The following is a 12,608-nucleotide window of genomic DNA, read 5'->3' as shown; positions in this document are numbered from 1 at the left end:
CTGTGGAATCCTGGATGAATATATTTAAATATATATTATTATTTAAATCTTTGCTGTCCAGCATTACAGTATTGCAGCAGTAAAATAAAACTATAGAGATGTGTTAGTTGCTTGTTTAACCTGGAAAAGCAAAACGCTGCTAGGAATATATAGAGCTGCTCCTCCTCCCCCCAGTTTCTTACATTAAAGCTTTTATGTTCATTAGGCTCACAATTTAATGTGTATAATTTGTAATCATGAGTTATGGCAATGCTGTCGAGTTCGGTTTGATGTAGAATTTAAATTTTGCAATAACTCAAAAGGGGAGTTTGAAGGGGTTTTTTTGTAGAAACATGATGGTTTCAGCATAAGAGATAAAAGCTTTTTGAAGTTATTTAACATGTCTTCTTTAAATAGAATAGTCTAAATAAATTCTGATAAATTCTATTTTATGGGTAGTTCTTCGTCACATGGAATTTTGAAAATATCTTTTGTTTAGCACTTGGTATTATTAAAAAAAATGAAAGAGGAAAAAAAAGAAAAAAGCCTCTTAATAAACATATGAAATACTTCAGAATGCAAAAAAATGACAATTTGGAGTGAAAAGATTAAATCAACACAATTAAAACTCTGCAATTGTAACAGTTACAGCAAATCACCGCTGGAATTTCCAAGTACCGTTTCTCCAAAGCTTCTCTGTGTGATGTGTGCATCTGTGCCTTTTTCCTTATGTGCTCCCTCCCAACCTTTCCTGTTACTGACTTGGGTTTATCTTCTCTCCCTTTAGAGAGTTTTGAGGTGACAGTCACCAAAGAAGGTGATAAAGGGTTCTTTCTGTCCCTGTTATGAATATTAACCTACTAACTTTGGTTATGAAATGGGGAATCAGCACTTAAACAGAAGATCCTGTCATGCTCTTTTGTCCCATTTATTCTCCCAATTTTTTTTCTATTTTAAAATAAATCGATTAAAAAAACTGTTATGTAACCAAACCCTTGGTTAGAAATATCTGTAAATCAGACATCCATTTGAACCATTGGGGATTATTTACATTATGTGGACACTGGCAAAGTGGGGAAATTAGTGTTTTCTGGTATTTTCACTGATAGCTTCCTTCTTTGGGACATCGTTACATTTTTTGCTATGCTTTGTAAAGTAATATTTAACTGCCGGAGCATTATAACACCTTCCCTGCAGTACACTTAGTTCGGTAGTTTAAAATCTGAATGAAATACCTTTTTTTTTAATACCTCTAGACAAGTGTACAATAGGAGCGTGCTCTTGGTACCACTGAAACTCTAATAACAAAATAGTGGTTAATGTTGCTATAAGAAAATCACCTTCAAAACATAAATGATACAGACAAAACACCCGGTGTAGGTGATGAGATGGTTTCTGGAGGGGGCTTGGGGGCACATTGGGGTGCAGAAGGTTTCATAGTGGAATCTTAGGCTCAGATGTGTCTTAAAATGATGTACTAGGGGCTTGCAAGTTTGTTGGTTTGACTAGAAAGGAAAGCCAACTAAATCATTCCACGTGAGTTTCCTTGGCTAACAGATTTGGTCCCCGTTAGTAGATAGCTGTTGAAATGGATGCCTGAGAAGTTGGTATTTCTACCTTTCTCATTCAGTAGTTTCTTTTTGATTCCCTAATTTTAGCCAGGTACATTGCACAGGAAGACTTTCTCCTTTGATCCGTTGACGGAATTTCTGTAATTTTGGTGCTGAACCTGTACTCGAAGCTTTTTCATCCCTCGACTTGTAACTGTGCATTTTATTTTAACCTTTTGCTCTGGTCAAAATAAACACGCTGCCCAGCTATTCCCAGTAGCTTGGCGTAGAAGATATTACCAGTGGCCTTGGCTGTATGCTCCTATAAGATCTACTCGTACCCTAGAGCTATCTCAAGTACTCCTGTGAAATGCCTGTCTACATTTCTCTTTTTCTCTTTTGTATTCCTGCATGAATGGATGCAAAGTAATCGAGTTGCTTGGACGGCAGACGTATGCTTCTTTTTACTAAAGTTCCCAGAAATCACCCATTTTAAAGCACAGTGCTTTTGCTTTGTCCACAGACCCTCACAAACCCTTGGCTGCAAAATTTTCGGTCGTTTATTTGTAAAGAGTGTCATCACCTTGACCAGTTGCTAACCTCCCTTCCTTTGAATCTGTAGGTGAGATTTGCGGATTTAAAATTCACGGGCAGAATGTTCCCTTTGAAGCAGTGGTGGTGGATAAATCCACTGGTGAGGGAATAATTCGCTCTAAAGAGAAGCTGGACTGCGAACTGCAGAAGGACTACACGTTCACCATCCAGGCCTACGACTGCGGCAAGGGACCAGATGGAGCCAACGCAAAGAAATCCCACAAGTAAGTCAATCCGCGGGGGGCCGAGGGGAAGTTCGGTTTCGAGCCGTCTCCTGCGCGCGGTGATTTGTGGTCTGTGTATTTAATGTAAACCAGGTTTTAACACTGGAAGACTTTCATGTAATGGTAATATAAACGAGCAGCAGAATGGAAACGAACTGCTTTGACATCTCCGTCGCTGTATTCTAGATGCTGCTGCTTTATCCCTTGACGCCTCTGAATTTACATTGGAAAACAGTGTGGGGATAGAAGCAGAAAAACTGTTGATGTAGATAAAATCTGGCTTGAGTTGGTACAGAGTTTGCATGGGATACCAAGCCTGGGCATTGCTTCAGAATTCAGTTTCTAAACCCAAAAAACTGGTTCAAGAAGTCAATCTATATTAAACTTGACAAAATGGAAAAAAATACATGTTGCTATCATTTGCAGACAGCCTCAAAAACAAGAAAGCAAGCTCGGTAGCCTAAGGTTCATCTCTGCCTGGATGAAAGGGTGGGAACAAAGCGATGGTTAGCTAATCTTTATCTAAAGAAAAAACCGCAACGTAAAGCGCTCTCTAGAAAATCCACTGGAGAAAAGCTGTTGAACACCCTGGTGTAAACATCTGCAGAGCATGTGGGAGATTCCTCATTGTGGGAAGCAGAGAGGGGCGTCAGTAAGATGTAAAGCCGAGCAGCAGTCATCTCGGTGACAAGCACAACTTATTATTCTATAGCTGTGTGCTTCAAATAGGCAGTAGAAAGTTATCACCGGAAGGATTACGCCTGTGGAAAGTAGTTGTGCCCTTAAACTCTAATAGTTTGACTTCTGAAGAAAGATTTCCAAGGAGGTGGAAAACCAACAAAGGTTTTGGTGGCTTGGCTGGAGTTACATTCTTTGTTCCATTTCTTAGTGTACAGTTCCTTCTCTGCACTGTAGATTTTTTCCTACTAATTTTTCAGCCTGTGTTGGTTAATTGAGATATAAACTTTCTTCTCATGGGTCTATTAAAAATTATGGTTATCCAAATTAACGGCTTTGGAATGAACCAGCGCAGATCCAGCAGCGCACTCTGCAACTCCTCCTTTCCCACAGCAGGATGACGGGTTCCAGGGCCTGCACCTCCAGACCACTGTTGAAATTCCCTGCCCTGTGGCTGTATGTGTTATGGCTTTTGTGGCTTTTAACCATTTTTGGAGTTCAGCTCTCAAAGTCAGGAATATAAAGTGTGTTTGGTAGAGAAGGCCGTTTTTTGGTGGCATTTATTTAGCACATAGACTAAAATAAAACCTTAAAGTTTTGTGGGGTTTTTTAGCATAAACTTCAGAAGACTCTTACAGAATGACTGTGGTGATTGAATTATTTATTAGTTTACATTCTAGATACTTTTTGTTATTCACCTTTTCTCCTTAGTTACTGACAGAAACTGCCTTATTTTCCTATTCTCTATATACAGGCAGTAACTGACAAGCATAAAAGGATGGTTAATTCAAGATCCAATCTTTGTAGGATTATCTCAATAGCTATACGATGTGCTAAAGTGTATCTTGAACTTCTGTGATTCTTGCATTTAAATTGTCTGTCTCTCATTCCCACATCCAAGAAATAAGCCAGTTTTCACTGACTTACACAACTCGGTACTTTATTATCAAAAAAGAGCTAATCAAATGCACTTGACTGAGCTCTTAGTCTAAGACCAGTCTTAACTGTCATTCTTGTTCACATGAAATAAAAATTGGGTGTTTATATCAAATACTGTGGCAGCAGGAAAGGACTAGAAGGATTAGACTGTTCTAACAGAAGTAAAAGCCTATTGTCACAGCTCTATTTTGTTGTATTTCTGTTTTTGTTGTATTTCAGTTTAATAGTTGCAATACAAAGGGTTGAATTTTATTTGCAAATAAACAATAGTAAGCAATAATCTAAAACTACACTGAATTATATAGCAACACACTGGAAAAATATCCACTATTTCCTGATCAGGGTAGTTGAGATTGTTGGTTGGATCAGTCATAGGTCACTTCTTTAAGGAGCTTGAATTGTGAAGGATGGATCAAGCTGTAGAAGAGGGAGCTGTTTTATCAGATTCCTCGCATGAACAGGAGTTTTGCAATATATAGAGAACTGAGCTTTCTGTTCTACTTCCAGAGCAACGGTCCATATTCAGGTGAATGATGTTAACGAGTATGCTCCCGTGTTCAAAGAGAAGTCGTACAAGGCGACGGTTATCGAAGGGAAGAGGTACGACAGCATCCTCAGAGTGGAAGCGGTGGATGCGGATTGTTCGCCTCAGTTCAGCCAGATCTGCAGTTACGAAATTGTAACTCCGGACGTACCTTTTGCTATTGACAAAGATGGTAAGAGCGTGATGAGAGATGGAGTGGGAATTACTATCATTTGCTGCCCTAAGAGTAGGACTTCAAACTGGTCAGCATAAAGCTACAGCAGCAGTCCAGTTAAATGGACACGTTCGCTTCAGCAGTTTGATTTGGTAATGGAAAGTAAGATGTCTTTCAATGCCAATACCATGTGCTGGCTACTGATGTAAGGAGCAGATGGTCTGTTCAATGTGTGTTGTTTCTTGAGAAATGCCCTTCAAAATAAAAGAAATACAGTAGCTGTATTATGTTTTAAACCAGCTCTTAGTAAGCTGCTTTTTTTCCCCCTGTAATTTTCTGTTCTGTATTAGGATAGCTTTTGCTCGTTAGCTTTCAAATCCAGGATTCCACATGTGCTTTTCACATTTGAGATGCTCATATGTGGCTCTGGAGATGACAGTACTGTGGTTATGTTATTGGGTTTGAAGTGTAGTGATTTGTTTAGGTCATTTCCTTTCTGCCAATGATCTGTAGACCCTTCAAAATCTGTCGACCACTTGGGGTTCAAGCAAGCTGATTAAACCAAGCAAGGCAGTTTTTAGTGGGCTTTAGTTTGATTTTTTGGGGGATCTACATTGCCAAATGAGTAGCTATTTACATCTGATTATTGCTTTTTTTTTTGTGTCAGGTTATATAAAGAACACAGAAAAGTTAAATTATGGTAAAGAACATCAGTATAAACTGACAGTAACAGCATATGACTGTGGGAAGAAGAGAGCTGCTGAGGATGTGTTGGTTAAAATTAGCATTAAGCCCACATGCAAGCCTGGCTGGCAAGGTTAGTTTGATCTCCTTCCTATCTGCTTTCAGCATTTGCTGGTACCTTCAGTTAAACACCAGAGATTTTTTAATATTGTTTCTTTGGATAAATACACAGGTTGGAGCAAAAGAATAGAATACGAGCCCGGTACTGGTTCGTTAGCTCTCTTCCCCAGTATGCGCTTGGAGACGTGTGATGAGCCAATAACCTCAATTCAAGCAACGGTTGAGCTGGAAACCAGCCATATTGGTAAAGGCTGTGACAGAGACACCTACTCAGAGAAATCCATTCACAGACTCTGTGGTAAGAAAGCTTTTGTCTCTCTTGCTTATCAGTTTGCCTTGGAATATTATTTTAGAATACAACTCACAGAATCCCAGAATGTGAGGGGTTGAAGGGCCCTGGAAAGCTCATCCAGTGCAATCCCCCCATGGAGCAGGAACACCCAGATGAGGTTACACAGGAAGGTGTCCAGGCGGGTTGGAATGTCTGCACAGAAGGAGACTCCACAACCTCCCTGGGCAGCCTGGGCCAGGCTCTGCCACCCTCACCAGGAACAAGTTTCTTCTCAATTTTAAGTGGAACCCCTTGTGTTCCAGTTTGAACCCATTACCCCTTGTCCTGCAATTGGTTGACACTGAGAAGAGCCTGGCTCCATCCTCCTGACACTCACGCTTTATATATCTGTAAACGTCTGTGAACTCCAGTGAGTGGATGTGGTCTTTCATTTGCACCTAGTTTCCTCCAACTTTTTGCCTAGCATGCAATAAAAAGCATGAAAAATTGGCTGAAGGTGGCCTTTAATATTATTCTCAAATGTAATAGAAGGATCGCTTTCTTCTGCCTCTCCACTCACTTATATAGACTAATAATTTCCCTCACGTGAGATTGATGTTCAAGAGCTGAAAGGATGTTCCAAGGAGGATTGCTGGATGTATGATGGTAGCGCGTAATCCTGACAGCCCTGAAAAATTAGTGCTCAGACAAACAGTATGGTTTGAAACTTTTGAGTTTCTACCTTTTTTCGTTGGGCTATTTTTATTGTAGGTGCTGCTTCTGGCACCGCTGAGCTCCTTCCCCCTCCGAGCAGTGCTGCCAACTGGACCGTAGGGCTTCCCACGGACAACGGTCACGACAGCGACCAAGTCTTTGAATTCAACGGCACCCAAGCTGTGAAGATCCCGGACGGCGTTGTCACAGTCAACCTAAAAGAGCCCTTCGTGATATCAGTATGGATGAGGCACGGGCCTGGAACCAAAGAGAAAGAGACAATTCTCTGCAATTCGGACAAGACAGGTAGCTTCAGATTAGGCAGGCTTGTTTTTCTAATTCTATTCCAATTTACATTATGTGTTTCTCTTCGCCATAGTAGATGACTTATTCTGGCTATGCCCTCTGGATTTTGCATCTCCAACGACAGTGTTATTCTTGATGCTGCTTTAAATCATTAAGACACGTGTATCAGGTTTAGTGACAGCACTTCCTGTTATACTATGTATTCTTTTTTCCTGCTGATAGGCTTATCTCTGTAAGTCTTGCTCTAGGTTGGATTTGGACATATTTGCCCTAGCTACTGTTAGAAACATTTTGCATTCCTCTTTAACGTGCCTGATCTATGTTTGTTTCTTCCTATCACATTCTTGGGGATTTATGTATGAAATTATAGAACAGATGAATTTTGTGGAGTTCTTAAGGTTTACAGAAAACAATGATGTTAATTTAAACTCTTGTGCAGATATGAACCGGCACCACTACGCACTCTATGTACACAACTGCCGACTTGTGTTCCTCTTCCGCCAAGATCCTTCAGAGGGAAAGACATACAAACCGGCTGAATTTCACTGGAAATTGAATCAAGTAAGTATGGAAGGACAGTTGGTAGGGTGTTAAAATGCAGTGAAAACCATCGGAGACTGAACTCCCTGATAGTAGTATTATTGTTAATAAATACTTGTTGCAACTCCAGACTCCTGATGTCATGTTTTATAGAACCCAACAATAACTTATTTGTGATCAAGTGTCAGAGTTAGATTCAGCTATAGCTTTTCATCTTGAATATAAAATACTGCTTTAGTGATTTTATTAAACCCAGTGAGATAAAAGTGCAAGTCCTTGTCCTGAAAGGTAGGAAAACGTAGATTGATATGTGAAAATAGAAAGTCTGTTAGCTGTGATGTCAGTTATCTTCACTAAATGCACTATAAGGCAGTGTGCATGAGAAAACAGGAATGATTCTGGTTTCTTTGTGGCATTAAAGTACTTCTGAGCATGCAGCATTTTTGCAGATCCAACTGTTAACAGGGTGACAGAAGGATTTACCTTCTTAGCGCTTTTTCACACTGAAATAACATTTGTGACTTTTTACACATTGCCAGCAGTAGCTACAAATCAATTTTCCTAATTAGATTGTACTGCACAAAAATAGTTAAGAGGCCTTGGAGGGATGCAGGTAGGTTTCTGCCTCCTATTTCGAGAGAGGAGCTGTCTGTCTGTATTTCATCTTGTATTAATTATTATAGATTTGAAAGTGAAGGCTGCAATAGCTCATTTTTACTTTGATCTGCAGAATTTATTTCTATGAATTCATTATGTTTATGATCACGAAGAACAAGACATAAGGGACTAATATTTTGTGTGCTTTTCCAGCCCTCTGCGCCTGAGTGATGAAATAACCCTGTATATCTGTACATTTAGAAAGGTGCTTCTAGTTGCATTAGGTTCCTATTACAGGGTTTTTTGCCAGTTACCTAAACAGTGAATTACTTTCTGACATAGCTAATTACTTTATTTTTATAATTATTTTCTATGCAGGGCAGTGTGAACCGTTTTAATGTAAAATGCCCATATATGTCCTTATGGGAAGATTGTTGTTTTCCAAAAACTAATTAGTATAAATAACTCTGTTGTGGAAGATGTTTTTCATATTCAGAATGGTCATATTTTTCTCTAAACATTCCCTCTCAGCAAGTACAAACCCTTTGTCAAGTAATGCTGTATTATAACAGTATTTCAGAATGCGTTTGCATGCAGATATGTCTTTTTAAATTTAAATATGCTGTTATTAGATATTATAAAAATGAAAGGGATGGAAATAGATGTGTCTTTCTATGTTGGAAATAGAGGAAAAGAAGCTATTTATGAACATTTAACAGTTGCTTTGCTTTTTTCAGATGCGTGCCATATGTGTGAAACATTGTATGTCTGTACTGGCTTATAGTTTGTCAGTCTCTCTGCATGTGCGTATATACAAAATGTGCATAGAACAGTTATTCAATTGTAATAAAATTAAAGTAGAATCTTTAAAACTTTCTCCACTCAGGTGTGTGACAAAGAGTGGCATCATTACGTCCTCAATGTTGAATTTCCTGCAGTGACTCTTTATGTAGATGGTGTTTCATACGATCCTTTCCCAGTGACTGAAGATTACCCGCTTCATCCTTCTAAGATAGAAACGCAGCTCGTGGTCGGAGCGTGTTGGCAAGGTAACTACTATTAATACTTTAATAGCCGGGTCAAGTATAAGGAGGCTTTTTGGGGGAAGTGCTGCTGTGTATTCTCTATGATAAGAAAATTTGCCAAATGGTAACTACTTGGTTGTTTCCCTGTTGTCCTGTTCTTTGTCTTGCTTTTCTACAGAATATACAGGAAATGAAAATGACACTGAAACTGTGCCTGAGACCTCTGCAGGTTGCTGGAGTTTCTTTTCCCTACTGTTCTATTTCATTTTTATGCCAAGACATTGCTTCATCTCACACGCAGCATGAAATGCAGGCATTGCATTTGGGCCATTGACCTTCACATCTCCTCTCCTAGGCTTGTTCTTCATTGTGCTTCTATTTCCAGAGCTTCATCAGCTGATTTTTTTTTAGTTTTCTTTTGTTTTCTTTATTTTTTGGTTGCACCCAAATGCACATCCATGTACAAATCCGCGACCTTTGCAATTGCAGTGAAGTGGTGTAAAACAAGTTGCTGATGTAAAATATCAGCTATTAATTTGTTTCAGCTAGTTTTCTTAAAATATAAATGCACCTCATCCTAATATAAATATATGAGTATATATATGTATGTAGGTATGCGTGTGTATCACAGAATTAATCAGTAGGTTGGGAAGAAGCTCTGGAATTCAGTAGCTCTGCTCCCCATTCAGTGCAAGACCAGTTTCATAATTCGATCAGGTTGCTTCTATATAACTTAAAGATGGACCTGTAATTTACAGCGGAACCTCGATCAGAAATTCATATAAAGTTGTAATTACAGTGACTGGGTGTAAAAGCTTTGGCTGCCAGATATTTCAGATTGGCTACAGGGTTTTATTTCTTAGACATTTTTAGGGATAGGTGGATTTTGTGTCTTCTGTTGAGACCCTTACAATTAGGGTGTATTTCTAAAAGTCTAATCAAGATATGCACTTTTTCTGTAAATTTTATTAATTCCTGGAATGGTGTAGATACAACTGACCAGAAGTTTCTGGCTGTGCATCACACTTGAATTTGGTAAGGAGGTAACAGAATGCAGGGGCTAGGAACTGAAGCTGTACAAGTCTAAACTGGAAATACATAATGCGTAACAGGAAAAGTCACTACTGAAAATTGTACCGAGCTATGCTGAGGATCTTTTGCCACTTTGAACCTTAGACCAAGCTTAGACATCTTTCTAAACATCTGGTAGCTTAGCAAGTGGTGACCTTGAAACTTGAATATCCAAAAATTGGTTGCCCTGAGTTTAAACTGCCCGTTTTGTAGAGAACTGACTGGTAGGAGTTGTCACCTCCAGCGGAGGGTCCCGGTGTCACGGTGGATGCCGTTGGTTGTGTGTCTCATTTCTGAAGAACACCACCTCGCTGTACAGGCGGTTTCTTGTGAAATGTTGTTACGGAAAGACCGGCTTTGGTTTCACAGTTCGAGATGGCTGCGTTGGGAAGGCCATGTGCATGGTGAACTGTTTAATTCTTTCTTTACGCTTGAACATAATCACAAGGTTAACACCCAGAATGGATAAAAACTAACCTGCATGTGTATAATACTTTGTGGTACCAGAAGGCGTATGTGTTGTTTTACAAAAGGGAAAAATAACTGGAAAGAATCCAAACATACAAAGATTTTTCCTTCCTTGCTGAAGGTGGCGAGCTCCACATGGCTCAGTTTTTCCGAGGCAATCTGGCGGGTTTGATGATCCGTTCTGGTAAACTGGAGAACAAGAAAGTGATCGATTGCCTGTACACTTGCAAAGAGGGGCTGGATTTGCAGATGCCCGACGGCGTTGGCAAAGGCGTGAAGGTAAAGTTGCACGTGAATAAAGGGGAGTGTGTGTATCGCTCTGCTGATAATAGCTACAGGTTTTGCTGGCAGACTTAGCAGGGGTGTCTCACATATAACAAGCTAATCTATTGTGACATTTAGCATTAAAGCTACCTGAAAACTAGGAAATCTTTCTTGCATAGAAATGGATTTTAAGAATGAAATTTATTGCGTTCTCTTGAACAGAAATTCTAGATTTGTAAGCCTGTCTGTTTTACCGCCTGTACCAGGGTGTGTAGTAAAAGAGAGAGACTTAACAAGCAGTTCAATAGAATAATTTGCTTGCCTTTATTTAGTGGCAAGGTTGTGTGAACAGAGCTGAATTTCTCCTTTATATCAGCCTCCTCTCTTCTGTATTACTGGAGTCTTCACATCAGAATTATGATAAGTGCCTAGATTTTTTCTAAAAGAATGAAACACTAAATATATTTGACTGGAATAAGCAAGTGAAGACTGTGTGGTACAAAGGCAGTAAATAGTGGCTGTTTTGCTTTAAATAGAGATGTAATTACCCTGCATATACCACACCAAGCAGTGCTGAGCTGCCAGTTGTAGTTACCAGCTCATGTTTGGGTGTTCTCTTAGATTGTTGTTGTTGTTTCAGGTCCAGATGAACCCCAGTCAGTCGACCCTGACCATCGAGGGGGACGACATCGACAGGGTGGATAAGGCCATGCAGCACGTTTCCTACCTGAACTCTCGCCAGTTCCCAACACCTGGGATTCGGAGGCTTAAAATCACCAGCGTTGCCAAGTACGTCCTAGTCCTGAAATAACGCGTTTCTGTGCGGTGATACTGAAGCCTGGAACAGTGTTCGTGTGACTCAGTTGTGTTAAACAAAGGAGTCTGGCTGTGTGTAACCACCATGTTTGAATACAGCAAATGATTTCTACACCAGCATTCTGTTTTCTTCTGAGAGGGTAGTAAGGAGTGTGTACGGTAGGGAGGAACTGGTTGTAAGGGTATGTGCTGGGCTGAGTACATCACAACCGTCATTAAAGGTGTCATCTGTGGCTGGTAGCCGTAGCGTAGAAAATGGGGCCAAGTGTTAACTGTAAGTAAAAATTAATTGTAAGATTGCTCCCTTGGTGGGGAATTCTTACTTTCCAGTGAAGTTGATGAATTTATCTAAGACTCTTGGGTCCAAGAGAGAGCTTTTTAAAAATGTATAAAGCAATTACTCCACATAATCGTGCCTCCCTCTCAAATATCCTCCTGGACTGTGCAAAACTGTGTTCTGTGTCTCCCAGGTGTTTCAATGAAGAGGCCTGTGTCTCCATTCCTGCTGTGGAGGGGTACGTCATGGTCTTGCAGCCAGAGGAGCCGAAAATCAGCCTTAGCGGCATCAACCATTTCGCCCGCTCTGCTTCGGAGTTCGAGAGTTCCGAGGGCGTTTCCCTCTTTCCGGAGCTTCGCATAATAAGCACCATCACACGGGAGGTGGAGCCGGAGGGAGATGGAGATGAAGATCCTACAGGTACCATCCTCCTCTGCGTGGGACTGTTGCTTTCCCTCACCCCACTCAGAGATCACATCAGGGGATCTTCCTTTTGCACAGAGGCACAGATTTCTCTTTTAATACAGAAAGTAGCAGAGGAAAAGAAGCTGTGTATGTCTTGTGAGAAGGTGTAGATACTCTGCTGTAGGCTAGCAAAAATGTACGTGGAAATGGTAGTAATCCCAGGCCATTATCTTCATGTAAATATCTCTGATTTTTTTTTAATAATTATTTCATTAATACTTGCTCTCTTTGCTTCAAGCCCACATCTTAATATTTCTTCTGGAAGAAGAGTTGAGCTTGCATGTGATATTTTATAGCTCCTGGGTTCCTGTCTGCTTCCCCTTCATTT

General features: G+C 40.1%; 1 protein-coding gene across 4 annotated transcripts in view; it reads left to right on the top strand.

The window, feature by feature from the left end:
- Positions 1 to 12,608, top strand: part of CLSTN1 (calsyntenin 1) — a 31,699-nt gene that overhangs the window by 13,475 nt on the left and 5,616 nt on the right. Inside the window, exons 3-14 of one of the 4 annotated variants that reach the window (XM_065037477.1) lie at positions 767 to 796; positions 2,152 to 2,347; positions 4,472 to 4,680; positions 5,330 to 5,479; positions 5,579 to 5,764; positions 6,509 to 6,757; positions 7,197 to 7,318; positions 8,781 to 8,943; positions 9,098 to 9,148; positions 10,580 to 10,737; positions 11,363 to 11,511; positions 12,009 to 12,235. In XM_065037477.1, coding sequence (XP_064893549.1) covers positions 767 to 796; positions 2,152 to 2,347; positions 4,472 to 4,680; positions 5,330 to 5,479; positions 5,579 to 5,764; positions 6,509 to 6,757; positions 7,197 to 7,318; positions 8,781 to 8,943; positions 9,098 to 9,148; positions 10,580 to 10,737; positions 11,363 to 11,511; positions 12,009 to 12,235 — 1,890 coding nt within the window. The remainder of the gene's footprint in view (positions 1 to 766; positions 797 to 2,151; positions 2,348 to 4,471; positions 4,681 to 5,329; positions 5,480 to 5,578; positions 5,765 to 6,508; positions 6,758 to 7,196; positions 7,319 to 8,780; positions 8,944 to 9,097; positions 9,149 to 10,579; positions 10,738 to 11,362; positions 11,512 to 12,008; positions 12,236 to 12,608) is intronic. The other 3 variants (XM_065037479.1, XM_065037478.1, XM_065037480.1) reach the window with 3 other exon arrangements.

This window comes from Columba livia, chromosome 21 (assembly GCF_036013475.1).
Source record: "Columba livia isolate bColLiv1 breed racing homer chromosome 21, bColLiv1.pat.W.v2, whole genome shotgun sequence".
Taxonomy (NCBI): Eukaryota; Metazoa; Chordata; class Aves; order Columbiformes; family Columbidae; genus Columba; species Columba livia.
Note: the sequence above shows the minus strand (reverse complement) of the source record. Positions and strands in the feature narration are given on the sequence as shown.